This window comes from Nymphaea colorata, chromosome 3 (assembly GCF_008831285.2).
Source record: "Nymphaea colorata isolate Beijing-Zhang1983 chromosome 3, ASM883128v2, whole genome shotgun sequence".
Taxonomy (NCBI): domain Eukaryota; kingdom Viridiplantae; phylum Streptophyta; class Magnoliopsida; order Nymphaeales; family Nymphaeaceae; genus Nymphaea; species Nymphaea colorata.
This window is the reverse complement of record NC_045140.1, coordinates 25,904,855-25,931,667: the sequence shown is the minus strand read 5'-3', so window position 1 is coordinate 25,931,667 and position 26,813 is coordinate 25,904,855. Positions and strand designations below refer to the sequence as shown.

The window sequence follows — 26,813 nt, the reverse complement described above, 5'->3', positions numbered from 1 at the left end:
GTGACAGAGATGTGTGGCGGAAACAGTAACACCTGTCTGTCCATGAAATCACTCCCGTCTCTTCAGTTGCTTGTCATCACCACCCATCACAGAAAATGGACAAGACGGGGCCTCGTCTTGGGATCAATTCGTCGTTAGCAAAATATACATGTTAGTGGAAGAGAACAATAAAATATACTGTAATACAGTTCAAGAATTTAGAAGTAGAATAGAAATTCATGTGTTAATCAACCTACTTTTTCCTGGACTAAAACTTTCACAACTCAGAAACCGGCGAGAGATTAGAGATTTCGAAGCTTTCTGGATAAAAGGTACTGAGAAAAGACAAAAGGGTCTTTCCAAATTCATACCCAATTGACACGTTGGGTCTTCTCAAACGAAGGTACTGAAAAAAGGATGACGCATTAAGAACAGTTCCCGTGGGATTTAGCCTCCTAGATATTCCATGGTGTTGGCCACTGCAGGCACAGCTGGAAAAACTAAGACTGCACCGCTCGAACAGTCCCCCTCCTTTCCAACCAAACGATCTACAACCTTTCCCCGTTTGAAGCATTACACAACATCCGTCTCTTGTTTCTTTAACCATGGCTAGCAGCTCATTTCATTCATGCCAACAAAATGAATTTGTCACTCGACAACTAATGCATGTTAATTTACCAACACCTCTTTCACTGCATTTTCAGGAGCAAAGGCCTCGCTGCTTTGAGCAAAAAAGAGATTTAATTGACAATTAATCTAAGAAGCTCCTTTCGTCCCCGTTATCTCACAAGGTACTAACTTAAAAAGGAAAACCTAATGTAGACTTAAATAAGAGAGAGAGGGAGAGAGCAAGGAGCAAGGGGACAGCAGGACAAAGAAGACAAGCTGGCGGAAGCTTAAGATGCAGTTTTCACAGAAAAAAAACACGGAACCTGTGATATAGACAAGACAGAAGGAGGTCCCCATCTCTAGCAGAGAAACTACCCTGTTGGCAAGAAATTCTCCTATAGTCCTAGAACCCAGTTTCTGCCATCTTCTTCCTCAACATCATTACCCGCATCGTCTACCTCCCCATCTTCCTTCTGCTCCCTGACTTCGTTACCAGCAACCTCTATCCTCTCGTTTTCCTTCTGCTCCCTGACTTCGTTACCAGCAACCTCTATCCTCTCGTTTTCCTTCTGCTCCCTGACTTCGTTACCAGCAACCTCTATCCTCTCGTTTTCCTTCTGCGCCACAACTTGAACCTCTTCGTTTTCCTTCTGCTCCACAAGTTTACAGCCCGCAACGTCTACACCTTTGTTTTCTTCATGTTCTAAAACTTCTTCGCCTTCATTGACAGAGCCATCCTCCTCCTGCATACCCGTCGCTGCTTGTGTTTTGACAGTTTCCTTTGCTGAAAACGTCTTCACCGGCATAGCCCTGACACTGGCATCGCCAGATATCTTGAGCTCTTCCAGCTTAGCTGCGTGTTTCTTTCCTTTCAGGTGTGAATCAAGTACAGCCTCACTATTGCATCCGACTCCGCAGTGCTCACATCGGAACATGAATCCGCTGCCTTTTTTCTTCACCTTCTGATTTTTCGGCTTTGGTTCAACACTTTTGCCCTTCAGCTGCTTCTTGCTCCCTGGTGTTTTCTTAAGGTTCAAGTTCTCTGCCGCACCAATAACAAGTCCTCCATCTGTAACACCTGCAGCTTCGGTTGCACTTGGTCGTGGCTTTTTTGGGTCTATCTTGTCTGAAGGACCTTCCTCTTTCTGTAGCCTTGATTCCTCCAGTTTTGCCTTGTGCTTTTTGCCATGATGATGATGAGCCAAGCTATCCCTGCTTGTGCAGCTTATGTGACAAAGGTTACAGGTCCACACACTTTGAAATATCTTTGTTTTCTTCCTCGGAATAGCTAACCACGGAAGTTCCCTCTCTTTTGCATCTGTGCCTTTTGCTGCGGCAGGCGGTGCAGGAACTTTGCGCTTTGTCCCTCGAAGTATGTCGTTTAATGTGTTAACCTGCACGACGTAGAATAAATAAGCCCAGGAACCCCACGCACACATTTCATTCCTGTAATGCTAAGAGATAATTGAGACCTCTAAATTTTCTGGTGGGATTCTTCTTTTGGTAGGAAATACGACAGAGCGTGGGTAGGCAAAAATAGTGAATAGAATTATATAAACGTGGGAGATCTAAATAGCAATGTCCATTAGCATGAAGATTTGAGTTACATCGTAATGGCACTTCCAGTTTCAGAATCAATATTCTATAGGTTGACGGATCACCTTAATCGGAATTTCATCAAGGTAATAGGAGATTTCTGAATACAAAAACGAAGTTTTAGCAATTCGTTTGAGTTAGTCTTTCAGAGGTAGCTCTGTTTCTCCACCATAACAGGGAACAGAAACTTCAAAAGCACCAAAACCAAAATTCAATAAGAAAAAGGGAAATGACGAAATGTCTACAACACGAACATGTGAAAGTGATGTTTACCAATGTTTAATCATGCTCAAGAAGCGTCTGCTGTGAAACTTTACAAGAACAGAATCAGATTATGGATGGCACAAATGCACCAGTTTGGTCTGGTAAGAGGATTACATTCTACGCGCTTATCCATACACAGACACCAAGATTTATTGCTCTTTATGCCACAGAGTGCCGGGAAGATGCGGCTCTGATGACTGATCCTCTTCTGTTTTTGACACTTCATAAGGACATCATAGAAAAGAATGCACGGCCTAAAGAAACAAGTTTTGGCAAAAAAAGAGAGAAAAGGCACGCCCACATCTATTTGCCTGCAAGCAACAACAGATACTAGCAAAGCATATTTTCACAACAACATCCTCGATTCCCCAAACGATCAAAACAAACGACTTTTGGTAATATGTGCAACTCTCGTGCAAGAGTGAGAAGAAAATGGAGCTTCTGTTTTTTTAACAAACTCACAGGAAACACAACCGGCTTCTCCACTGCTGCCCTTGGGTCTGCAAGTGCTGGCTCACTAGAGCTCCCTGCCTCAGGCCGAAGCGGGTCCACCGCAACACCCGACTTAGGCAACGATTTCCCACCGAAGCAGAAGCGGTTCTCCGCCTTAACATCCTGAGCCGCAGAGTTCAGCGAATCGAGCAACTGGAGCTCCTGCCGGAGTACCATCTCCCGCTCGAGCGCCAGCTCTCTGCGGACCTCCTCCTCGAGCTGGCGCCTCCTTATAATGTCCGCAATCATCTCCGCCCGTATCTTGTCCTTCTCGATCTCCCATCTCAGCGCCTCCCTCGAACTCAGGTGCCTACCTATCACATGGTTTCCCGCAAGGCCGCTGGTGATGTAACCTGCTGCATACCCATCAGGACAAGATTCAGAAAGAGGGAAAGAACGGAAAGAACTCGGCGGAGGAGAGAGAGCGATTCTTCTACGTTAACCCCGTACCTCGGATGGCTTCATTGGTAAAGAAGCTGCCAGCCAAACTCCTGGAAGGTTCGAACGTCCCGAATCGATTGAAACCCATAAACACAGAAGCAGAAGACGAGCCTAGGATCTCGCAGAGAGAAAGGCGAGGGGGGAGACAGAGAAACAAGCGACTCAGGGACGTAAAACCCTACACAGGAAAAGCTCAGAGGCCAGAAGCGCGCCAAAGGGGCACCGTCGTAAATTGTGACGCGCCCTAGGAGGCGAATTATGGCGGATCCGTCGGAGCTCCGCTCGCCGACTTTAGAAGGAAAGATACTTGAACGCGACAAATTTAGTGTCTGTGTGTGCAATTGCTCGGTGTAAAAAGGAAAGAAGGATTTTTGAACTTAGGCATTTTTGTTGGGCTTCCTTTTCTATAGGGTGCATCTTTTCGGACGAAACCCTTTTCTTAGGGTTGCATCTTTTCGGACGAATCTTACATTGTATATTGTTGATCAACGGATGTTGACAGAAATATTTGCCATTGCATCGTATGTCTTCCATTATGGGTGGTCGTTGATAAGAAAGACACTTCTCTATGATGCTCAATCAAGTAAGTTTTACTTGTGACTTAAGTTCTATAAGTTTTCTTATTTCTTTGAATGGATCGTGATATCTTCCATTCTCCTATCTTGAGAGTGGGAGGCGCGTTTCACCTTCTCCAACGAACATGAACATATCACATGCTCTGGTTCGAGTCTATTGTTTAACACGTATCAGTAAACGTCGAATTCTTGTCAAGAAGTTAAAAGAGCCAAGATTTGAGTTAAGACTTAAAAAGGCAGATCGTAATCTTCATTTAGAAAATTAAAACTTTCCATTTCACAGTTACCGTGCAAGGCCTTCTGCTGGGTACCTTTCTTCAAAGGTAGCACTTCATTTTTGTTTCATTTGGAAGACGGCATCTTTCATGCAAAATTATTCATGAGAGTGATTAACCTCTCTCATTTGCTGTCGTCTATGCAACGTCTATGCAATTGTGAAAGAAACTCGAGAGTCGAGACTGTAACACCCAAAAATTTAGCCTCAAGATTGTGAAGGATCTTCAAGAGTTTATAAAGAAGGTCATTACCATAAATGGTTGTCCTGGATCCTAGACTTTTTGATGATGGAATCGAAACTACTAGGGGGTGGGTTGAGATCCGCCGAACCAAGAGCATGAGCCCAAGAGTGGGTCAGGTTATTATAGTAGTATCAGAACCGATTCAACACTCGAACATGAGGTCCCACACCCGTAAATACGTGTGTCTTAAAGGGGTGGATTATAACACCCCAAAAATTTAGTCATGTATTAAAGATTATGCAGAATATTTAAGAGTTTATAAAGTGAAAGATTACCATAAATGGTTGTCTTGGTTCTAGCTTTTTTGAGGATGGAATCGAAACTGCTAGGAGGTGGGTTGAGATCCATCGAACCAAGGGCCCAAGCGTAGAAGTAGGTTGGGTTATTCAACACTCGAACCCGAGGCCCCACACCCATAGATACGTGTGCCTTAAAAAGGGTGGATTGTAATACCCTAAAAATTTAATCTCGTACTGAAGATTGTGAAGGATCTTCAAGAGTTTATAAAAGAGATCATTACCATAAATGGTTGTCTTGGTTCCTAAGCTTTTTGAGAATGAAATCGAAACTACTAAGAGACGAGTTGGGATCCGCCGAACCAAGGGCTCGAGCCCAGGAATGGATCAGGTTGTTATATAAACAACCACCAAAGAAATGGTGGATCAACTTTGTGAGTGACCCTTTGAAATATGAAACACCAACACAAACTCTGCTATACCTTAGACAACCACATGTAGGCATAAATCTGCCATACCTTAGACAACCATATGTAAATTACGGCAGAAAAGAAAAAGGAGGAAAAAAACTCTAACCAGTGCCAAAGACACCAAAATCATACTAGCGAACAAATAGTTGAGCTATGCTACTAAGGATTCGGAAAGATTCCACTTTAACCAACTTCATCCGCAAATCAGAAAAAGCAACAGACTGAACCAAAGAGAACAAAAAAAACAAAACCTTACACAACATAATTGCATCATACAATTCTTTGCCAGACTTCCTATATATAATCCAAGAACGGATCTTGATATTAAACTATACAATCATTCCACTTGTAATTTTCTGATGTTCGGGTCTAGAATGCATTCATGTTATAAATCCAGTATTTACATGGTCATAAAAGATTGTCTAAGAAAGGAAAGAGCGCGTTCTTCTTAATAAAGGCTGAGCCAGAAAATGAGAGGCTATTACTTATGAGCTTCCATTGCTTAAGCTCTCTTCAGGCTGAGAAGAGGCCTCAGAAACCGTAGCAGGGTGGATTGGTTTCTTAAATTGCACAATAATCATTGTCATGTTGTCGCATCCTTCACCTCCCGCTGTTGATGGTGCCAAACATCGATCAAGCACTCTTTCACAAACTGCAGAAAGAGTAGGTTCCTGAAAATTATACACGAAGACATTAGAAAGATAATAAATGATGCTTTATTCATTGCACATTAAAAAAATGCCCATGCTTACCACATTTATATGTTCGTGGATGAAATCCACCAACTGTTGGCTTGACATGCAATCCCTGGAAACAAGAGAATAAATCATTTTCGTCTGCTCAACTATTTCAATAAACCCCGGAATTCCAAGGTTGTCAGTAAGGCATTGTCTGATACCTATAAAAATTCATGATCAATTTTTCGCAAATCAGTTCTAAATGTGTCAAAATAGTGCAAGTCCAGTTCATGATTAAAAAAATTGAAAAACCAAAAAATAGAACATATGAAATATGAGTCATGCTCTCAGTTGACCTTGTTTTGAGGTTATTGTATCTCATTAAAATTGCTGATAACAGCAGCAGCCATCCACCTCTGTGTATAACCAAACAACAGCGCCAACCACAGTCTTCTTCAATTTGTCCTGTTCAGACTGTTTCTCATAGAGATGCCTATGGCTAGAGAACTTGTGTTGCAACTATCTTTTCATTTTCTTGTGTCGCAAGTTGGGCTTGGCATGTCACTACCAGATTACTACAACAGCCATACTCCATGAATCAAACTCTTGGATTTATTGAACTTGAATGCCATAAATGCAACACTTAGCCAGGTGGGTGTACTTTGGCCCACCTTTTTCACTATATTCTGATTTATTTACTTGGGATCTGGTTCTTGCCTATAGCATTTCCACCCAGTTCTGGATATATGTATTGTTCTGCTTAAATAAATGGCAAATAGATAACAACCATAAATTATGAAGTCAAATTTCCCACGTTATATCTTTGGCATTTTAGGACATTTCATGTGCAAATAATGCTTCCTGAAGCTAATCCTGTGCTTATAGATAGCAAGGTATCTTTTGCATATTACTACATATTTTTGGCACATCAACACCCATGGCCAGAATGGGATATAGCACTAGTTTTGAGAAAGATAGCATCAAGTTAAAAGTCATATGACAAGCCTGCTCTAAATATGACAAAGTCGGCACTATGTTTACAACAAAAGATCAATACGCTGTCAATTTAATCAAAAGGAAAACGCATGTATTGCAAGCTTGCAGCATGTATAAAGGACCTGTTACTATCTAAAAAAAGCGGGATCCATAAGTACACAAGTCAATTTGTCAAAAGCTCAGAACTACCCAATACATATGGAATTTGGAGATGCATGATAAAACAGATCAAGACAGGAATTCCCTATAAAGACCAAGACCAAGAGTATCAACATGGTAAATAATAATCAGCAAACATGTTTGATAGTTAATGGGACACCTAACATGTTGCAAGGAAGAAACTCTAAACTACAAGCACCGCACAGGTGCACACTCCCACCCTCCCCCTTCTTCTTCTTCCAAACTATCCATTTGAAATTTCATATGATTAACTTATTATCTACTTGGACTTCAACCTTAATGATTTTAGTCTCAATCACGATAAACTAGTAAGGTGATTTTCCAGTCAAAGAATCATGCAGACAAAAACAACAAGCATCAAGCACGCAAAAAGGGAAAAACTTCATACAGTTCAAGACAAGTCTCTACCTTTTTAAGGACTATTGAATAAGACAATGTTGTCAAGGGAACAGCAGAGGAAATAACTTTCCAGAGGGGGTAGATGATACTCACCAAACACCATCACATGCCAACACAAGAAAATCATCATCGTCACAAAGATCAACCTGTCACACAACAGAAGACTATCAGTTTCAACATGATAATGTAACTGAAAAATAATTTCAACAGTTGATAAGAATGCAAGTTCCCTAAAGAAAACATTGACAGACATTTAAAAGGGCAAATCAGCAATCTAGACATACAGTATTTATGTCGGGGTTTGCAGTTATAATTTGCTTCTCAGCTGGTAAATATTTATTCTGCTTGAATTCCACATCACCTGCAGTGGACATAATTCATTCATTGAATTATAATAACATCATGGATAACAGACAGACGTAATGGAGAGCTTGTGAAAGAATACCAATTGCTCTTGCTAAGTTCAAACTGCCATTTACACGCCCTCCATGAATGAAACCTCCAGCCTTTAAAATGCGATCTCTTTCAACCTCAAGGTCTGGCTTGTGATCTCTTGACAAGTTGTATGCCTGTAGTTTCAGTGATAGATTAAAAAAAATGCCTCAGTAAATGCAGAATATGGTTCTCTAGGAAGCAACGTAGCAAGAATATAGGGTGACAAGGAGTTAGGAAAGGCTTTAACACACCTGACCCTTTCTTGAAATGACACAACGAGAATCACCTGCATTGGCAACAATCAGCTGTCTGTTTCTTATTACCGCAACACAGGCAGTGCAACCAGATGTGGGTCCAGCAAAATCAGCATGCCGTCCCTAGATTACAATGAGTTGTCAAAGAAGAAACAGGTGGACCCTAAAAACTAACAGAAACATAACCATGTTGAGATAAATTTGAAGACTTGACTATTGCGTACTGTAATATATATTATGTCATAAACAACAAAGCTTTTATGTGTTTGAGAAGTGCCATTTCTTTTAGTAATACACCACTGTTGTGCCAACACAAATAGAAACTCCATGTGTCTCCAATATTCCTCCCACAAGACAGCAAGGGCTTCCAAAGATTAAAACATATGATCGACTTAAAAAATTTGCTGATGCTGAAAGCAGAATGACCTTTCAACCTGAAGAAGCTTGGAACTATAGTAGATCATACACTTTCAGGCTAAAGAGGTGCACTGTTCTGAACAAGAAACTAGGGGAAAAAATTAAGAACAAAAAAAAAAAGAAACCAATATTTTGGTGAAATTCTGAATAAAAGATGAAAAGGAAACTAGAATGTTTGAAAATTAATAAAAACACTAAACATGGAGCATGTCCATAGTGTAAATAAGGGGGAAAAACCCTACAAGAGATACAAAGAAATCATCATACCATGAGATCACATTAACATCCTGCGAATATCTTTAGCTAGACAATATGTTTCCTCACCCTCACATACTGAGTGATATTTTTAGAAATATCATAAGGAAAATGACATATCCCCCCTATTCTTTCAGCTGAGAGGAATGTGTGCTTGTTACAGGAATAGAGAAAATCACATGACTAACAAAATGAAAGGAGAAAAATATCAGAATGGACATACCAATACTTTGAGTCTTTGACAGCAAAATGCATAATGAGAACACACTACAATTAAGACATGCAGTGTAGACTGCCTATATTTCAATTGCTTATTATTGTTAGTGGACATAATTTTTAAATAGTGTGGAACTAATATAAGACAATAAACAGACAACCTTAAGAATGAATGTGTAGATAGATCAAGATTACTTGAAAGCAGAGGCTTATGTATTTATGAACCAAATAGGCCTTATTAATATTCATTTTCATAGATAAACGTTCCACAGGAATAAATGAAAATGTGCTACCATTCGGAAATAAAAATGTAGACGGAAGAAAATTTATCACCTCCTCAAATGCCCAGTCATCTTCTTGCTCATTGTTCTCAGAATTCCTTGGAGAAAATATTAACCCTTCTATCATGCCAGAAATTTTATTAAAACTATCTCCAAGAATAGAAAGCTCCCTCCATCCTCGTTGCCCTTTCATCATCTCATCCATTCTGTTAACAATCACAACTATGATTTTCAATCGACAAGAACAGAACAAAAAAAGAACATGAACATGGTAAAAGGAAAAATCACCTTTAATATAACTCAGATGTGTAAATTCTGAAAATGCATTTTATTTTCCTCAAGTAAGTTTAAAGGTGCAGTAGCTCATACTTGCCATCTGTGGCTTTCAATGTATCCCAGCTGGTGAACCATGAGACTTTTCATTATCATCTTCACTAGTTTATGTGCATACTTTCTCATATATTTAAGTTGTCTTTAGCACATGGAAATTGAATTTGTAACCTAAAAATGAGTGAACAGTTACTCAAGCAAATCGATCCATGCACTTTCAGAACTACTCCAGGAATGGGTTGGCAAACAAAGACCAAAGTGCCCACTTTGGAACTACCCTTTGTTCCAGACATATTCTCACCATGTATGGTTTCTGGAAATTTTGTGCAGACCAGAAACATAGTGAGATCCGTTTTTTTTTCTATCTCGGCAACTTCAGCCAATGAGACATGAAAAGAAGGACAAGGCTGGTAACAAATGCCACAAATAGAGACTTTACCCACAAATGTTAGGTAGGCTTATCTCAGCAAATGGGCTCTAGAAAGAGAAATGGGAGAGGGAGAGTCTGCCAATCTGAAAGAAAATTAATAAAAAGAAAAATGGGAAGTGTGTTATTGAATTGTGCTTTTCCTAGAAACTTTGAGTGTAAAGGTGCACGCGAGCGAGAAAGCGAGAGAGAGAGAGAGATTCACCTTTCTAAAAGACACCCAAACTAGAGATGTACAGAGCTGCATAACACCCTGATTCTAGAAATCTGCAGTACTCTAACATGCAAACGATGCAAGCAACTACCCAGCAGCTCAATCGCACAAAAGGTAACACCTAGAATGTTGTGGACAATGTGACAAAAGCTTGTATCAATGTTGCCGAGAAGACAAAATTCCAAGCTAATAATAGTCTAAGGAGAAGAAAAGATTGAAGCCACAAGTAACAAAAAGCAGATTAACTTTGTTGATAACATGCACCCAAGCAAGTGAAACATGAAGAGTGAACATAAGCATTTCACAAGCCTTGTCAATGGAAGGGACACAAATGCACTTCTAGATAAAAATGCAAATATTCATGCATCTGAAGGCCTGATTATGAAGCAAGCATGATTCTGATGGTTCTGGTAAACCTAGAAGACATATGCTGAACATGTTACATGGTGACTTCTTAATCAACCTAAAGAGTCCAAAACAGTTGAAGAAAGAATGAGAGTGACCTCAGGTATGCTTTCTGAAGAGATGCACTTAAGCTGCCAGCTGATGCTTCATTCTTAAGCACCTGTGTGTGCAGAAACTTTGCACAGAATTTCGCAACCACCTTCCCTGCACAGGTGTCCTTGAAATTAGATATATGAAACGGGTGCACAGAGCTAAATAGCCTGCATAACTCAAACCCAAGGACTGACTATTTGCATCTGCAAAAGGCATACCAGATGAAGATGCTCATATTTTTCACAAAAGCATGCCAACCAGCAAAATGCAAAGCAGTTGTAAGAGGAAAAACACATCAACCAGTAGGTGACTTGGATGAAAATTTAGTGCAACTGACATGTAGGGACATGGAGAAAGAAAATAGTATTCAACAAAATGCAGGTAGAACACAAGATATCATAGATAAAACAACAGGTGTAAGAAGCAAGATATGATTTGCACATAAGAACGTAAATCAGTTAGGGTAGCCACACATTTTAGTTCGCTTTAGACAGTTCTAATGGTTCAAGTATCAATTTACCACTTACTTGATTTAAAAAAAGTTCAAAACATGGCCAAAATCACATACCTCCATGGCCATCATAAACCCCAAAGAATGAAGTGCAACTGTCAAGATCTGGAATAGCAGCATGCTACAACACATGGAATAAGAAGGAAATGAATGAGATCAACAACATTAAAATAGAAAAAGTATGTAACAACAATCAAAGACCAGCAAGAACAACTAGATACATGACATTTTGTCCATGGATCTGAACACACACATAATCATTTGTATAGTTCTAGAACAGTATGCTAGTTTTAACGTTACAAAAGAAAGCTAACACATATCTCTGACAAATCATATGATGTAAACTGTCTGCTGCCATTGTAACTGCACAACAGCGACAATGACTGCCTGCATAAATAATAGCATGACAGGTTACAAAAGACCACTTACAGCATCTTCCATAGTTGCACGCCATCCTTGCATAGAGGATAGCCCAAATTTAACTCTATCATTCTCGCCATCTTCAGAAAACTTTTCTGTTTTTGGGGTGCTGAGATATATCCCCATCTTCAACGGATAAATGCAGCCCAAGATTTTTCAGTCAACTTGAAAAGCAAATTTAGTCCTGAAATTCATTAAAGAAAAAATCTTAAAAATTTGTATATCAGGAAAATTCAGATGCACAGGAGACATGAAAAGGATAAATCAAGATATGGACAGGACAAAGTGCCGAAAAGGCGAAAATGATCAACAAACAGCTACTTAAGGTAATTCACAGTGAGAGTCAAACTCATAGTGAACACAAAAATGAAAACCTTAGCAAAATCATAAATTATCATGCACCTAACTCCAAGTGCCGTTATAGGCAAGAGATGGAAAATATATCATGACATTACAAAGGATAATCAGGAAACCGACACCATAATCTTCCTTTGATCTAGAAGTTGCATTCCCCTGTCCTTAAGCAAACAAAACCAACTCCACTAAAGCTTAGTAAAATTCTTTTACTGAAAAAATATGTGCTGGCTTAGAAACATTTGTAGCACGTTAGCACATGAAAACTTCTAGAAAAGAACATGAAAAATCAATCATTAACAACATAGCTTGCTCAAACTTAAAATGAATTCCTAGAGATTTAATTTCCTCGGCAAGTCAAGTCCATCTCAAAAATTTTAAAAGGATATAATTCCAGTTAGAAAAGTTGACGACTATTTTCATTCTCATAAAAAGAGTTCAATAAATTGTTCAATTGTCAAAAGAGGCGCATAATTTATCCACCTTTAGCGCATGGCAAACATTTATCCAGAACACTTGCAAAGAGATGGCCTAAGGATGCTCCCAGAACTGGCCAGTTTTATAGGATTGAAGTTTTGCTCGTTTCTGACAACTAGTTAAGTAACCTTAATAAATGCAGATAGATGTTTACCTGCCCACGGCCGATTTCTTTAGTTAATGAAACCCACGCGACGATGAATTTCCAGAAGACATTAACAACTATAGGGATCCGTTTCTCCTTTCATTGGGACATGAAAGTTAGAACACTCGTTAAAATATTAGAACCATGGATTAAAGATCTCTTCAGTTACGTTTTCCCAATTTTGGCCGTGCTTTGGAAGTTGCAGACCATGACATTTACTTCGCATACAAACGTTTCAGAATAACAAGTCTTTGTGGTCTGATATCAATAAACAAGCACCATTAAAGACGGATCAAGATGAATTCTCGAATAAAAAGACACGTGACGACCAGATGACATTGTCTTTAAATGATTTCAGTAGGAAAAGGAAAAGAGAAAAAACGCCGAGTAGACAAACGATCAGCATGACCAACACCTGGGTACATAACCCCTCCTTATCCAAGCTCTTCGAGAAGCTTCTTACCCAACCAACCACCTTTCTTGAGGAAAGGAAAACAAAGACTCCATGTCCAATTGCAAATGGAATTAGAACACTATGAACATGGACCTCCAACTCATTACGAAGATCATCTTAATTCCAATTCAATATGAAAGAGAAACCAAGAAGCTACCGCAAAAGTCAAGAAAGAGAAAAACAACAAATTAAAGGAAACCCATGACGCAGACGATCGCGCGCTACCAGGATTTCCTTTCTCCAATCACAGCTAAAGCCAACGTCGCGAGAACTTTAAAAAACCTAATTGTAGCGCCAATCCATCATTAAAAGAAAAAATAGGAGAAATTCAAGATCCATTGAAGAAAAACGAAACAAGAAACCAAACAGATGGAAACGACCAAAAACCCGCAGCAGAAACGACAACCAAATAAGAAACTAGACCGAACCAAAACCCCTCAAAGAAAAACAGAGACGGGGGAAAGGAGGAGATGGGAGTTTAGTGCCAACTGTATCACTTACAGAGTGATCTACACATGAAGAGAAAAAACTGGAAGAAGAAGGAAGAAGAGACGGGTTCCTCCCTGAAAGCGAACGAAAGCAAGATGCAAGATTCAGCCACCAAGGAGAGGAATGGAGACCCATCTCCCCATCAATCAAGAAACAAGGGTCTCACCAGCCACACAGAGAGAGAAAGAGGAATTAAAAGTCCGAGCCGGAGTATCCAGACAAACCAATCGAACCAAACACATGAAAAAAAATAGCCAGAAAGTAGGGTAGAAAGGAATTTTTTATCGTTCGATCTGGCTTTCTTCCCTACCCACGAACCATTTTCTACCCACCGTTTTCCTCTCAAGATTGCCACCAAAAAACTCTCTCTCTCTCATGCCAATATCCGAGATGATGGCTTTGTGACGATACAAGCAATCGATCGGTGTGAGCCTGGGTAAGCAGTTTCGGCCATTATATATTTCCGTTTTATAAATTAGAACTCGTTATGAGAGTTGATGCATGCTGGCTCGTGTCGATACACGCCAAACGTCACATGGCACTTTTGAATCAGCCATCAAATTGAATTCGTTTGACACGCGTTTTGATTTGAATCGGTTGATCTGAGTCTGCACTGCTTACATCTCTACTTTGGGATAACCATGATTTTCCTTACTTCATGTAACCTTGGTCTTCGAGTGAGCTGAAGTTCCCCGAAGAAGGGCCAAAGTCCTCTCCCCTTCTCCTTACTCTAGATCTAACCCGTAGAGTTTAAGGTCATTTGAGGGCCTTGGTTAAAAAAGTCAGGCTTGCTCATGCGACCATTTACACGAGTGTAGGTCGATCAAGCCAAGTTGCGGTCTAATACGACTCTTTGCTCAAACCCACTTGATCTATTGGGATGCACTCAGATGATAAACAGCTTATGGGGCAGACCGGTCGTGCATGTCCAGACCTCGTTTTCGTGCGCAAGTGGATCTAACTAAACTCATGATCATGGGGGAAAGTTGGTCCGATCTAGACGGGAACCAAACGACAAAGTCCGTCGAGTCAGGTAATAAAGAAGGGCGCTTAAAGACACCCTCCCCACTTGTACCTAACAATATTAGAGGCTTGATGCTTTAAAAGTTATTGCAACAAACTATATAAGGTTAGTAGGCAGCCAATTTTCGTTTCGAATCTTTGAACTGTGAACTGAATGTGCAGCGAAAGGAAAGCCACCAACAAGCAAGTTGGATTGTAAGTTGGATTGTGGTTGGTGGCAGCAGTACCCCCAAGCCAAGCACTGCAAAAGGGACCAAGGGTTGCATATAGGTTTTAACCTTCAACACCGGATGGTGGGGCTTTCCCATTCACTCAAAACTTATTATATGTCGGACCACTGTTAAATGCATGCATCAAGTACTGGGTAGGTTGGAATATGAAATATTAACTAGTTTCATTGAACTAGTGTCTAAGGATAAAAGGTGACGGCCTTAATTGAAAGGTACTCACCATATTTTTGAGGGACATTTTATATAGTAATGTGCAAACACGTAGGTCAAACAATTTATAAACAAAGGGATTTAATTGAAGTGCGTGGGCCATTGCGTAGTTCATTAGATGACATAAACATTTTTGTTAAAAAATTAGAAAGATCGTATTGTCATATTGATGAAACATGAAACTGTACATAAGCATCAAGTTATGGGATTGGCCCTGGAGTTTCCAAGTTGCATTAGCACGATGTTGAGCAAGAAACACATGCATAATATATGATTCTTTGTTTTCATTTTGTACATCGAGTAGTCACGGAACAGTGTAGTTCACGCATCTTTCGAACAAGGGGTCTAAACAATTCCTAAGATTTTAAATCCCAGGATCCCAAATAGCCCCTGACGACGGTGGCATTCAAACGCTCCGTGGAAGTATAAAATTTGGACAATATTTACAGGGAGACATTAATGCGACGGACCAAGTGATCTTAATGTCAGGTCAAGAAGTCACACTTTCATCACATGACCGCGCCAACAAGATTACCACCAGCAACTCCACTGAGCCTAGAAATACAAAGTGGGGACCAAGTCAATTTGGTATTCACTCGGAGTCTTCAATATCGTTCAGATATCAACAGACTATGATGACCTTGCGTGCATTTAACTTCGCTTTAGCTTGGTTTATGTAGGCGAGCATATCTCCATTTTTTTAGCTTTTATTGGTAAGATCTTGAACTCTTGACCTTCTTTATCCCTAAGGGGGTTGGCGCAAGGGTTTGAGTAGGGGCTGATAGGCCACCAGTCACTGTTTTGAACTTCCAGAGCGTCAACTCTTATAGCCGCAAAAAGAAAAGAGAGGGAGGGAGGGTTATTGACGATTAGATTGAAGTGCAGCAGGGGCGGCACCACGAAGTACCGAAAACAGGAATACCATGATGATGTGAGAGGTTGGATGGAGGTTTCGGCCTTCTGCCAAGCAATGGGAAACCTCCCTCACTACTCTTGACCTTCTTCAACTTAAATATATTTAAATTCAACCTTCAGCGCTTGATTGACCATCTATTGAAAACATCTGAAAGCATAATATATCTCAAAAAGACATGACATAGGTCCATTATATATATATATTGTTAGTAACTTTGATTTTCCAGATCACCCAGCTTAGGCATGAGAGCCATTTGTTCTATCGTAATGAACAGTGAGAGGAAAAAAAGAAAAAGAAAAAGGTGTGAACTGGTATTAGAAGATGAAAATATCTACCCCCTTTTTATTGTTGTTTTTATTTTTCTTTCAACTTTCTATCATGAAGAGGACCTTCATCTTCACCAATAAGTCTTAGTCCAGATGAGATACCACTTGTGGTTAAGACTTTAGAGAGTACATGGGTCCACTAGTTCTTGTTCTACCTTACCTGTCCAAAATCATGCCATTTTGCTGATAAAGACACGAATTAGTGTGTACATTTTCATATATTTGGGTTTCTTCTTCCCCCGGCCTTTTTACAGTATTATTGTTGTATTTCCTTTCCTACAAATAATAATATGCAAGTTGCAGTTGATTAGAGTAAATCAATGGTGCCACCCTCCTATCTACCAAGCACTAAATCCCATATAAACCTTGCGAAAGCAATCTCCACCCAGCAAGTAGCTAGCCAGCGTGGTTCCCATTACTGTTATTGATGTTGGTGCTCAATTGGCCTGCATGCATCGGCTGCTGCACTTTTGATCGGCAAAAAATATAAGCGATAAGGAGGCGAAAAGAGGGTGTTTGATAAAGAACAACACTTCTTTTTTAAAAGGCTGTTTGGACAACAGTAACACACTATTATAGTTCTGAATCCGCCTCTTCATGAAACAATGTGTTACATTATTTCATTATCCTTGTTACTGTTGCCAAACGGCCCCTTAAGGAACATCTTAAAATTAAGTATGTTATTCTTAAATCCAACAATTGAAATTATCGGACATGACCACAACTCGTTCTCTAAAAGCATGAACATGATGTTCCTGATGCATGTATTCCAAAAGCATAATGTTATTATTATCAAACGCCATTTTAAAGTATCAGCAAATACAAACCTCTATATTAGATAAATGGGTGTCTATCGGCTGATTCGAAGCGTAATCTAATATACTACCAAAATCAGTAACGAATATTTTTATTTGTTACTTAATTTGTTGTGGCTGATATATGTATAGGCCGATAGTACTTGTTCAGATTTTTGATACACGACGAAAACTGATATTTATAACACTGGCGATCCCGGAAACAATCAAGTATTGTTAACCCTCGAGTTTCTACTATGAACACCAGCAAAAGTTTCAATAGAGATGACATGCGATGTTATGTCATCTGAAAAGAAGGTAAAAAGTTGTAGAGAGATAGATGTCCTTCAATTTGGGAGCCACAATGTTTTGAGCTTAATTTCTATTATTTGGATATTTTGCCACAAATATTGGATTCATGTAATTCAGAGTTATTTCTAAATTTCTAGCTCGGCCAGGACCGTAGTGATATTTACTTGGTGCATACCAACTATAACTTTGTTGCTTATTACAATAAATGAAGTATAATAATTTTTAGATATATATCAGATATCGACGGTTAACTAGCTAGCCAGGAGGAGGTTTTATTTTCTTGCTTCTTTTACCTAACCTACAATTTTACGGGCAAGTAAGATTAGAAAGATGTATCTTTTGCATAAGATATTTTGAGTTTAGGATGACCTTCCGCGTTCAGCAATTTTGTGAGATTTTAAGAATGCTGATAATCACACCAATTTTGTGTCATTGATAAGAAAAAACTCTTCTTTCAATTAACCTTAGGTTATTACTTACTAATTTAACTTGGTATATTACAAAAAACACTAAAACTACCTGCAATAAAGGCAAAATTTAAGTTCATTAATTTGAATCAACATCCTTACGTAGCAAAATGCATGATTGTTTATATCCTAAGTAGTTAGCTTTTATATTAGTATCTAAAATAATTGTGTGAACTTTTTTTCTTTATTAATTTTAGAAACTTATTCACGGAAAACGTAAAATTCCTAAGGCTTTATGCTTTCAAAGTTATGGGTTAATTCGGGGTATAGGCAAACCTACAATGCATCCTTCAACTCGGGTGGCTTAATTCGGGGTATAGGTGAACCTACAGTACATCCTTTAACTTAGGTGTCACAGTTGCTGTTGTTTGCAGCCTAAAAAAGCAACACACCAAAGTATAACAACAACGAGGTTCGAACCTCAAACCCCTTGAGTATGGACTATGGATCCTTTGAGTATGAGCCGCTTAGTCGCCCAGTTGTGCTATGCCCCACAGGACGAAGGCATTTCCACCTTACTACATCAAACTACACATTGTTAAGAGCCCTGCAAGCCAAAAACACAAGGTGAGCAATGTTATGTTGGTATCTTGATTTTGCGAGTGCCAATCTCCTTCATATTTCGCAGACACATCTTGGACCTGGTCCATTTGATAAAAGGAAATTAGCAAACATGCTCTCCACACGTCGAACAAACTTGGGAAGAACTGGCAGACCATGGCCCGATATTGAACAATGGATCTCAAAACATGTTTGATAAGGCTGACATCCTGCAAAGGATTAAAAACATTTGTTTCTAGGACAACTTTTGCGCTATTCTGATCAGCAAAGGCTGACATTGATGCAGCAAAGCTCCCAATCCCCTCTCTTTTTCTTGAAAAAAAACTTAGTACATGGTTCTACGGAACCAGTATATTTTAATATAATGATGTTCCTGAAGTTGGTAAGTCTCCTTCTGTGTCTTTTACTTTTGAAAAGATGCCAATCTTGGTTGGAATTTGGGTCCGGTCTGGCCATGTGAGCCCAATTAAGGCTGCACATTGGTTCAGCCTGGTCAGGTTCAATAAAGAGTCAGTCTCGGGCCAAGCCACAGCCTGTGACTGTCGCCCGAGCCCGGCCTAACATCCGAAACCTGAGCCTGAGCCCGGACCAGCCAATCAGGTACCGGTCTGATGCCCAGCCTTGACGCCAACTCAAGTGGATTCGATTGCAAAATTGCACTTGGGTAGCCACATCGGATCAGGCCAACCACATGGCCGACCCAACTACCAACCAAAATCAGCATCTTCAATAATGGAAAGCATGAAACAAGAACTACCAACTTCATTAAAATCATTATATGAGGTAAAACATACTTAGTACGATTCATGAACCGACTTCTTTTGACTTTGCTGTGGAACGAAAATTGCTGTCGGAAGTCACCGGAGCATGACAAAAATGGTGGTTCAGTCGGCCTCAAATTCAGGGGTTTTGTTTATGACCGAAGAAAATTTAGTTGGTTTGGCACATGGAATCTGATCAATAATATATGAAGAGACCATGTGGATGGAGTTTGATCGAATTCGCAATCAAGATCAGCATCTTCTCAACAGTCAGGGATGTTTGATATACTTAGAATCATGGAATTTTAGAATCAAAATGGTAAACTTTTTAAGAAATTAGAATTATTGAACAAACAACGTATTTTGTTTTTGGAATTAAGAAACTGCAATATGAAATTATGATTCCGTTCCAGTTTAAGGAGGATGAATTAAGATCCTGGAATTTTCATTTTGAATCAAAATTCCAAACCATCAAACACCCCTAAAGAGCCTAGAAAGAGGCTACCCAACTTCAGTGAAGTTTTGCCATAGATTAGAAGTTTCTCCTTAACAGCTATCGGTGAAAAGGAAGATTAAGTCAAGAAATGAATTCACATGATACGATTGAAGTGGAAGTTTCTCCTTGGCAGTTGCCCATGAAATGAGGCTGACAAGAAGAAAATTCAGAAAGAAGCAAATGTTTTTTTAAATTGTAAGTAAGGGGCATTTGTCAGCCTTGAATTTTGATTCCTGAAATAAACTTCTACTTCAAACTGAAATTTAAATGAAAATTCTAGTTCTAGTATCCCATTGTGTTTGATAGTCTAGAATTTTAATTCCAAAATTTAAAACACCGTGTTTGATAATCAAAGAATTAAAATTCCAGATTAATGAATTAAAACTATCATGACATGTTTTATGGAAAGTTTGATAATTGTTTCTAGAATTTTAATTTTAGAATCAAAATTCAAGGTGAGCAAATGGTCCTTAAGGAAAAATGAAAATTTTTTAAATTGCCCTAAGGTAGGTTCACAATTCCAAAAAATTTTGATTCAATAATGAGTCCGGAAACAAACTTTTTTGTTTGATAATGAAATTCTCATTTCATAAAAAAATAAAAAAATAAATTATAAAATTCTACAATTCCAACATCATCAAATACCCTTTTAATAGTGTATACCCTACATAAAAAGCTTCACAGATTTTCCGATAATGCTTCGACGTAGGTTTTGGATCTGTAATGGTTCTTGGTGAAAAGCTGGATTCATTCATAGGATCCGATTCGTTTTCGTTTTGCTTGCGTCCTGCGGAGACTGGTGATTGGTGAACCGCGAAGAAAGCGTTGACGGCACACGGGGTGGGGTTAACTCGAATTTGGTAAAACCCGTTCGAGTTGAATGTGGATCCCTGATCTGAATTGGTCGGTTTGACACCTCTTTTAGTCGGCTCTGTCCTGTTCGACCGCTGTTCCCCGGGAAAAAGTTTGAAGGGGATTTCGTGTCTCCACCGCGGTGCGGCGAGATCCATCCGCTTCGTTTCTTCGTCCTCAAGGGACAGGATGGATCCGGAAAGGAGGCTCAGAGCGCTCATTTTCCTCGAGGTCTTGATCGCGATAGTGCTCCCGCCGTTAGGTGTCTTCCTGCGTCATGGATGCCGGGTAAGGCGGATCAGTTTTTCCCAATTTTTTTTTTCAATTTCTAGAGCCTTTTTCTCGTTTCAGTTAATTTTTTTTCCCAAAATTTGATGGTGCAATTGTATTTGCAGGTGGAATTCTGGATCTGTTTGCTGCTAACAATATTGGGTTACCTTCCTGGGATCATTTACGCTGTTTACGCCATCGTCGTCATCAATCATGATAGATACCGTTATGACTATTATCAGCCTATAGTGGCTTAGTCCCATTTGATTATTACGTGTATATTTTGCTTTTATGTATCATTGAACATTTGTTGGAGATGTTGACAGTGCAAGTACATTTCTCTTTCTGTTTTGGAACTCATTATGTCTTGTTCTTATTGTGGTTTTTGTTGACGGCGATCCCTGCGTTTTTCTTTTTGTTGTTTGGAGTTGGTAGTTTCGTTGTTAAATTGTGTGTTGAATTCATGATTTTTTTCTTTACGTGGATAGTATCGACAGTCTATAAGTGTTAGGCTATAGTATTCGATTGCAATGGAATCCCTTGGTGTTGGAAATGCTAATCTTTATGTCCTGTCAGCCTTGGCTTCTGTAGATTTCAGCTCAAGCTGTGTCCTGTCAATCTTGGTTTCTGTAGATTTCAGTTCAATTAAGGATTTTGTTCGTTCTTCCTGGATTCGCTCTTTATTTTTTTCTCTTAATTGTTATTGTGGGCATAGTGCTGACCGGGTGCATAACAATTAACTATAAACCTGTCTTTGGATTCTTTTTTCTCTTTCTTTTACGTTTTAACTTATCTTGTTTTCCTAACTCCTGGGAGCATGAAGGTGTTCTGTGGTTAATTTTATTGGCACTTTGAGGTTCATGATTTAAGGGTGATTTATTCCTTCACGCAACTGTTTTCAGGCCTGCTTTATCCTGATAGCCGTGAAGTATTGCTTATGTAATATATAAACTTTAAAGAGCAAAACTTTCTCTTTACAGCATTCTCTAAGTTTAAACACAATTCAGTATAATCACTTGATTGTAGTCTGTAACGGCATCAGCATTCATGGATTCTTTGTAAAACCTATGTCATGATTCATGAGCTCATAGTGTGTGACCAAGCTGGAAAGTCGTGATTGGATAGATGGGCTATGAATCTGTGTCATATATGGTGCTGTATTGAAAGGAGTTATTTTCATTGAAGTTATCATGGAGATGTTACTCTGGATGAAGCATCTGCTTGACTTGCATAATTGATGGCTGCTTTGCCACAGGCCAGAAGCAGTGCGGAGCCAGAAAAATTTTCTGGAGGGGGCACCCTTCACAGATTTTCATGTCCGAAGGGGCACTCATATACATAACGGACCAAACATTTAAATATATTAATTGAAAATAAAGGAACCTCGAGGGATTGGTGTGGGCAACTTCAGATTTTTGCTTACACAGAGGAAGATCTGTTTGAATGGACGTAGGAACATCTAGAGTGCTTTCATCATCACGTATGTAATTTTTTTTGTCTTCAAGTTATTTAGAGCATTTCTTCGATCCAATGGACAGACACATTTTGTAATCTTTCAAGGAGAGTTGATGTTCAAGGGTGTCTGCAGTAGCACCTACACCTCATGTGTCAAGGTAAGGTAGCCTTTGTCTGGTATTCAAGTTGATAAGGATCACATATCCAAGCATGAATTTGCTGTCTTTGTGCATATGCTTGCTTTATTTGTATGATATGTTGATAGAAAGATCATGCATATACTTCTCAAGATAATGGAATGAAAGGCTTGAATTTCAAAGCTTCTAAAATCTTGTAAAGAAAATCTGATTTAATGTTACTAATTATATTTCATATTTTGGTCTTGCTCCAAAGATACTTTTGTCATATTGTGCCTTTTCCCTTCTTATTTAGCTTTTTGCTGTCTGTTATTGATTTTGAGATTTATAAAAGATAGATTGTGAACTCCTTCGTCACAAATATCAATCTATCACTATTGATGCTTGCAATGATGTATGCAAAAGATGGGATATTTTTTTTGTCAAGTTGCAAAAATTTGCTGCCTCGGCCTTGGATTATTGATGATCTAGACACCTTCACATTCAGGTGGAGCACAAAATTGTGGAAGAAGCTCAGATACATGCTTGTCCATGTTAGTGCCTTTGCATGTTGTATAACAATTCGTGTCTGGGAACGTGTTCAGTGTTATTAAGATCACAGGCATCATCAACGTTTGTGCTTGATAAATCTGGTTCATAAATCTGGTTCACAGATGTGTCAGAACTAATGTTCATAACTTCATTCCATGGGAATTCGTGGCAAAGACAAATAACTAATCCGTATGGTGAGTGGAGTGCAAGGACCTAGCAAATATTGATCTTTTCTGTCAAGTATGCATAGCCATGGCTGTCTAACATTTAACTTTCACATACCAAAGCATGCAATTCACTATGTTTTCTGGTCTTTGTGTCCTCATATCAATGGCACACTTACAGTTTGACTACTTACATGTTGAGACCTTCTGTATTCATGTTTCCCTTATCAATTATCATTCAGGCAGCTTCCTTTTGTAATGAAATTGACCAAACAACTTCAGGTTGTACCGTTAATACAAATTTCTCAACAGTAAATTAGATATCTTCTCTAACCACAAATGGAAACAGAAAGGTGCTGGAAAATCTGTGTCTATTAACATCGGGGCAGGTTAAATCCTCCACGTTTGTGCATAGAGAAGTGCGTTTTTGAAGGATTTGTCTTGGAGCATATCACTGTTTGCGTTTGCTTCTCACTGTCATTCTCTGGGTGATTCGCCTTTTCCTAATCCATGATATCATTTTTATCCTTGGAATTTCAGGTCCTCTGGAGGAACATGCTGCACGCAAGAATGTACGAGCTTCTATTTCTCTTAAGAGGTCAGTGCTTTCTGCAAGTCTAAATGGTGACAAGGTTATTGTCTTTTGTTTCATTTTTTGTGATAATAAAGTTGGAATACTTGTCCTGTCTTTGCTTTAGACAAGTATTTGACCCAAACACATGTTCCTAGTTTTAAGCTCAAAATTTCGATATTTCCCCTTTTTGTAGTGTAGCTGGCATTTATATGTTGGTTCTTAATTTAAGGGCACGATGCTTAGGTGCGGGGTGGTTGGTTCTGCTTTCTTGAAGTGAAAAATTCTTAGTTTCTTGCTTTCAAACATATGAGATTTTTCTGCACAATCATAATTGACTGATAAACCTGTCAATTCTTTTGATTCATATATGACACAATGTCAGAACTAATTGTTGGGAGCTTCATGACATGGATGCGTTGCTAAAGATGGTGGATCGCACTAGGAGGCCTTTACCCTGCCAAGTCTGTCACGATTTGCTGACGACATAATTCAAACATGAATGCAAATGAAGAAAAAATTATGTCATAGTTGAATTCGATTCTTTAATTCAGACTGGATCTGACCTAAAATCCCTGATAAATTTGCAACCAAATTTGGTGCGGAATTATGATATGTTAAGAACCAAGATTCAAAATGTATAGATAATTGGATATACAAAAAAATTGTATAACTGGCCATATTAATGCTTTACTATCGGATCTGATATTTATTTAAAACTGCAAACCCAAATCTGATTAGATATCATGCCTTATAACCAACTTTAATCAAATTTCTTATTAAGATGTTTAGTCTCTTGTCATATCTGACTCATTTAAAGTAGTTTCTTAGGATATTTGATCTGAATCTAATCTACAGAGTTTCTCTTCTTCCATTGTAAGTGCCCATTGCCATACTTCTCAATGTCGAGGGAGTCCTATCACCACGTAAGTAGAGAAAGAAAGGAGATAGAGAGGTAGGGAAAATCTTTTGTAACTTCTTTTTTTGCAACAAAAGAATTGGACTTTCATGGTCTTTTGACACAGGTAGTTTTGTTGTCTGCACCAGCACCGCACCCGCACCCAAGTCGTGTTGACTAATTATGACAATGGTTTTAGTAAGTCCATGTGTCTTAGGAGAGTATTAGTCATAAAACTCTTCAAGAGTTAGTTGTGGCCATTGTGGAATACTAGGCTTAAGTGAGTCTGTGGGTCATAGTCTCACCCAATGTTATTCGTATCGTACGATACAGATCGTATAGGTCGAAGAAACTTATACGATACGTGTTCAATACACGATACGCGTACGTATCGTACCTGTATCGTACGATACGGGGCCTGTATCGTACGATACGGGCGATACACCCCTGTATCGTACGATACGGGAGAAAACATAAAATTATTTATTTTTTAAAAGTTTAAACACTCCTTCCTCTCTCTCTTCTTGTATTTAAAGACTTCAATAGACATAGGAGGGAGAAATTTTGCGTATTTTCATAAAAAATAACCGATGATTCATCGATTTGAGAGATATTTTTGTACTTATTTGAACTTATAAAATTCTGATGTAATCTAAGTCCTAAAACTCCAAGACTTAAGACTCTAAGTCCTCAAATTTTATAAAATTTTCAAGTTTAAAATTGTGATAGATGCTTATTATGTTAATTTGAATATTTGATTTCTTATTTTTGAATGTGTTGTTGATAGTATACACATGAATGTTTCTTATGTATGATGATCTTTTTTATATTTGAATACATTTTTTATTTTTCTTGATTTCTGATTTTTTGTTCATTGTTTTCAGATTTTTGAGAATTTTTGTCTATTTTTTTTATTTTTAAATATTTTTTAAAATTTAAAAAATAATTTTACGATACGTTACGCTACGTTACGATACGGCGTATAGGTCGGCCCGACCGATACGCGATACGCTACGCCTTTTATAACATTGGTCTCACCTAAAATCGATGTACTTACGAATTTCATTTCTATGAAATCGTATCATGATAGTAGGAATCCTCCAATCTAATAATAAGTATAGTTGGAAGGGTGCTTAGAGTTTCACAATTTTCAGCATGACAAACTTAATTTCTTATTTGCTAAAGAAATAAGTAGCGGTCCACAGATCTTGAGCGAGCTAGGGCTGCTGGGCTCGAGTCAGGCTCGGGGTAGACAAGCTTGAGCTCGGCTCGGCTTCCTTAACCCAATCTCAAACGTGGCTTGAGATGGGCTTAAGTCGAGTTCTGAACACTACTTGAGCTTGGGTCGTTTATAAGTTTGAGCGAATATCAAACACAAATATTTTTTTTTAATAATATATAAAAAACTAACAACAGCGAAAACATAAATTTTACTTGTAAAGAAGAAAAAGAAGGCAACACTGAACCAACACCAGGGTCGTTTTGCAACAGGAACATTCTGTTAGTCTTCCATAAATCTATTCAAAATATCGGAACAGCTTTTAGTCTACAAAAGCTGATCATAGTTAGCCATGGGATGCGGATTACATCAAACATGTTATTCTATGAGACTTAGAGGTCATCTGAAGTTTTTATTTTTCTTTTTGGATTTTTGCTTAACTGATCACCTAGATTCTTAAGTTTGATTCCAGCATGCAGGGGTGGAACCAAGGTGGGTTGGCAGGGGCCACGGTCCCCTCAAGTTTTGAAAAATTAAGACTTTACACATTAAAATTTTCAGAAATGTGAGTTTGGTCCTTGTACAATTTCTAAATAACAGGCGTGAGCCTATGTGCAAAATTTTCGAAAGTTATGTTTAGTGTGTCGTGTGACCATTGCCCCCCCCAACGGTGAAATCCTTGCTCCACTCCTGCCAGCATAAAGTTGATGTGAATGCATAAAGTGGACTTAAGCATGAAGTCTTTAGAGTAATTTTGAAAATGGATGAATGTGTGTATATGGTTGGTTCATTTTTTCCCCCCATTTGTCTGAAAAAAAGGTATGATGATTATGGATTATTCTTGCTGCTGTTATCATGAGTTATATGGTTTGCCATCAAGTATGCCATTTGTGCTTGAACTTGGATGCCAATGTAGGCGATTTAGGTTGGATCTGAGGAATTTGAATATTTCTAGAGTTTGTCATAATGGGAAGAGTTTCAATAACTAATTGTGCATTATATAAGAAATTT

General features: G+C 38.7%; 3 protein-coding genes across 5 annotated transcripts; 1 reads left to right on the top strand and 2 right to left on the bottom strand.

Annotated features, from left to right (window-relative positions):
• Positions 1-853: 853 nt before the first annotated feature.
• LOC116251548 (uncharacterized) lies at positions 854-3,745 on the bottom strand. 2 transcript variants are annotated; one of them, XM_031625882.2, is made up of 3 exons: positions 3,391-3,745; positions 2,911-3,293; positions 854-1,982 (listed from the first exon to the last, which is right to left on the bottom strand). In XM_031625882.2, the coding sequence occupies exons 1-3, from the start codon at positions 3,467-3,469 to the stop codon at positions 984-986; spliced, it is 1,461 nt and encodes a 486-aa protein (XP_031481742.1). In that variant the 5' UTR covers positions 3,470-3,745; the 3' UTR covers positions 854-983. The 2 variants fall into 2 exon arrangements, with proteins under 2 accessions (XP_031481742.1, XP_031481741.1); XM_031625881.2 differs by having other exon boundaries at positions 2,911-3,296; positions 3,391-3,744.
• A 1,736-nt stretch (positions 3,746-5,481) lies between these two features.
• Positions 5,482-14,060, bottom strand: LOC116250483 (probable protein phosphatase 2C 11). Of its 2 annotated transcripts, none has more exons than XM_031624121.2 (11): positions 13,942-14,060; positions 11,700-11,874; positions 11,328-11,391; positions 10,765-10,870; positions 9,343-9,496; positions 8,119-8,244; positions 7,878-8,001; positions 7,717-7,793; positions 7,526-7,578; positions 5,933-5,987; positions 5,482-5,851 (listed from the first exon to the last, which is right to left on the bottom strand). In XM_031624121.2, the coding sequence occupies exons 2-11, from the start codon at positions 11,814-11,816 to the stop codon at positions 5,666-5,668; spliced, it is 1,062 nt and encodes a 353-aa protein (XP_031479981.1). In that variant the 5' UTR covers positions 11,817-11,874; positions 13,942-14,060; the 3' UTR covers positions 5,482-5,665. The 2 variants fall into 2 exon arrangements, with proteins under 2 accessions (XP_031479981.1, XP_031479980.1); XM_031624120.2 differs by lacking the exon at positions 13,942-14,060 and adding an exon at positions 13,622-13,932.
• Positions 14,061-20,587: 6,527 nt separating this feature from the next.
• LOC116249732 (low temperature-induced protein lt101.2-like) lies at positions 20,588-21,219 on the top strand. Its single transcript, XM_031622966.2, has 2 exons — positions 20,588-20,845; positions 20,953-21,219. Exons 1-2 carry the CDS (start codon positions 20,747-20,749, stop codon positions 21,082-21,084), a joined length of 231 nt encoding a protein of 76 aa, XP_031478826.1. The 5' UTR covers positions 20,588-20,746; the 3' UTR covers positions 21,085-21,219.
• The last annotated feature ends 5,594 nt before the right edge of the window (positions 21,220-26,813 follow it).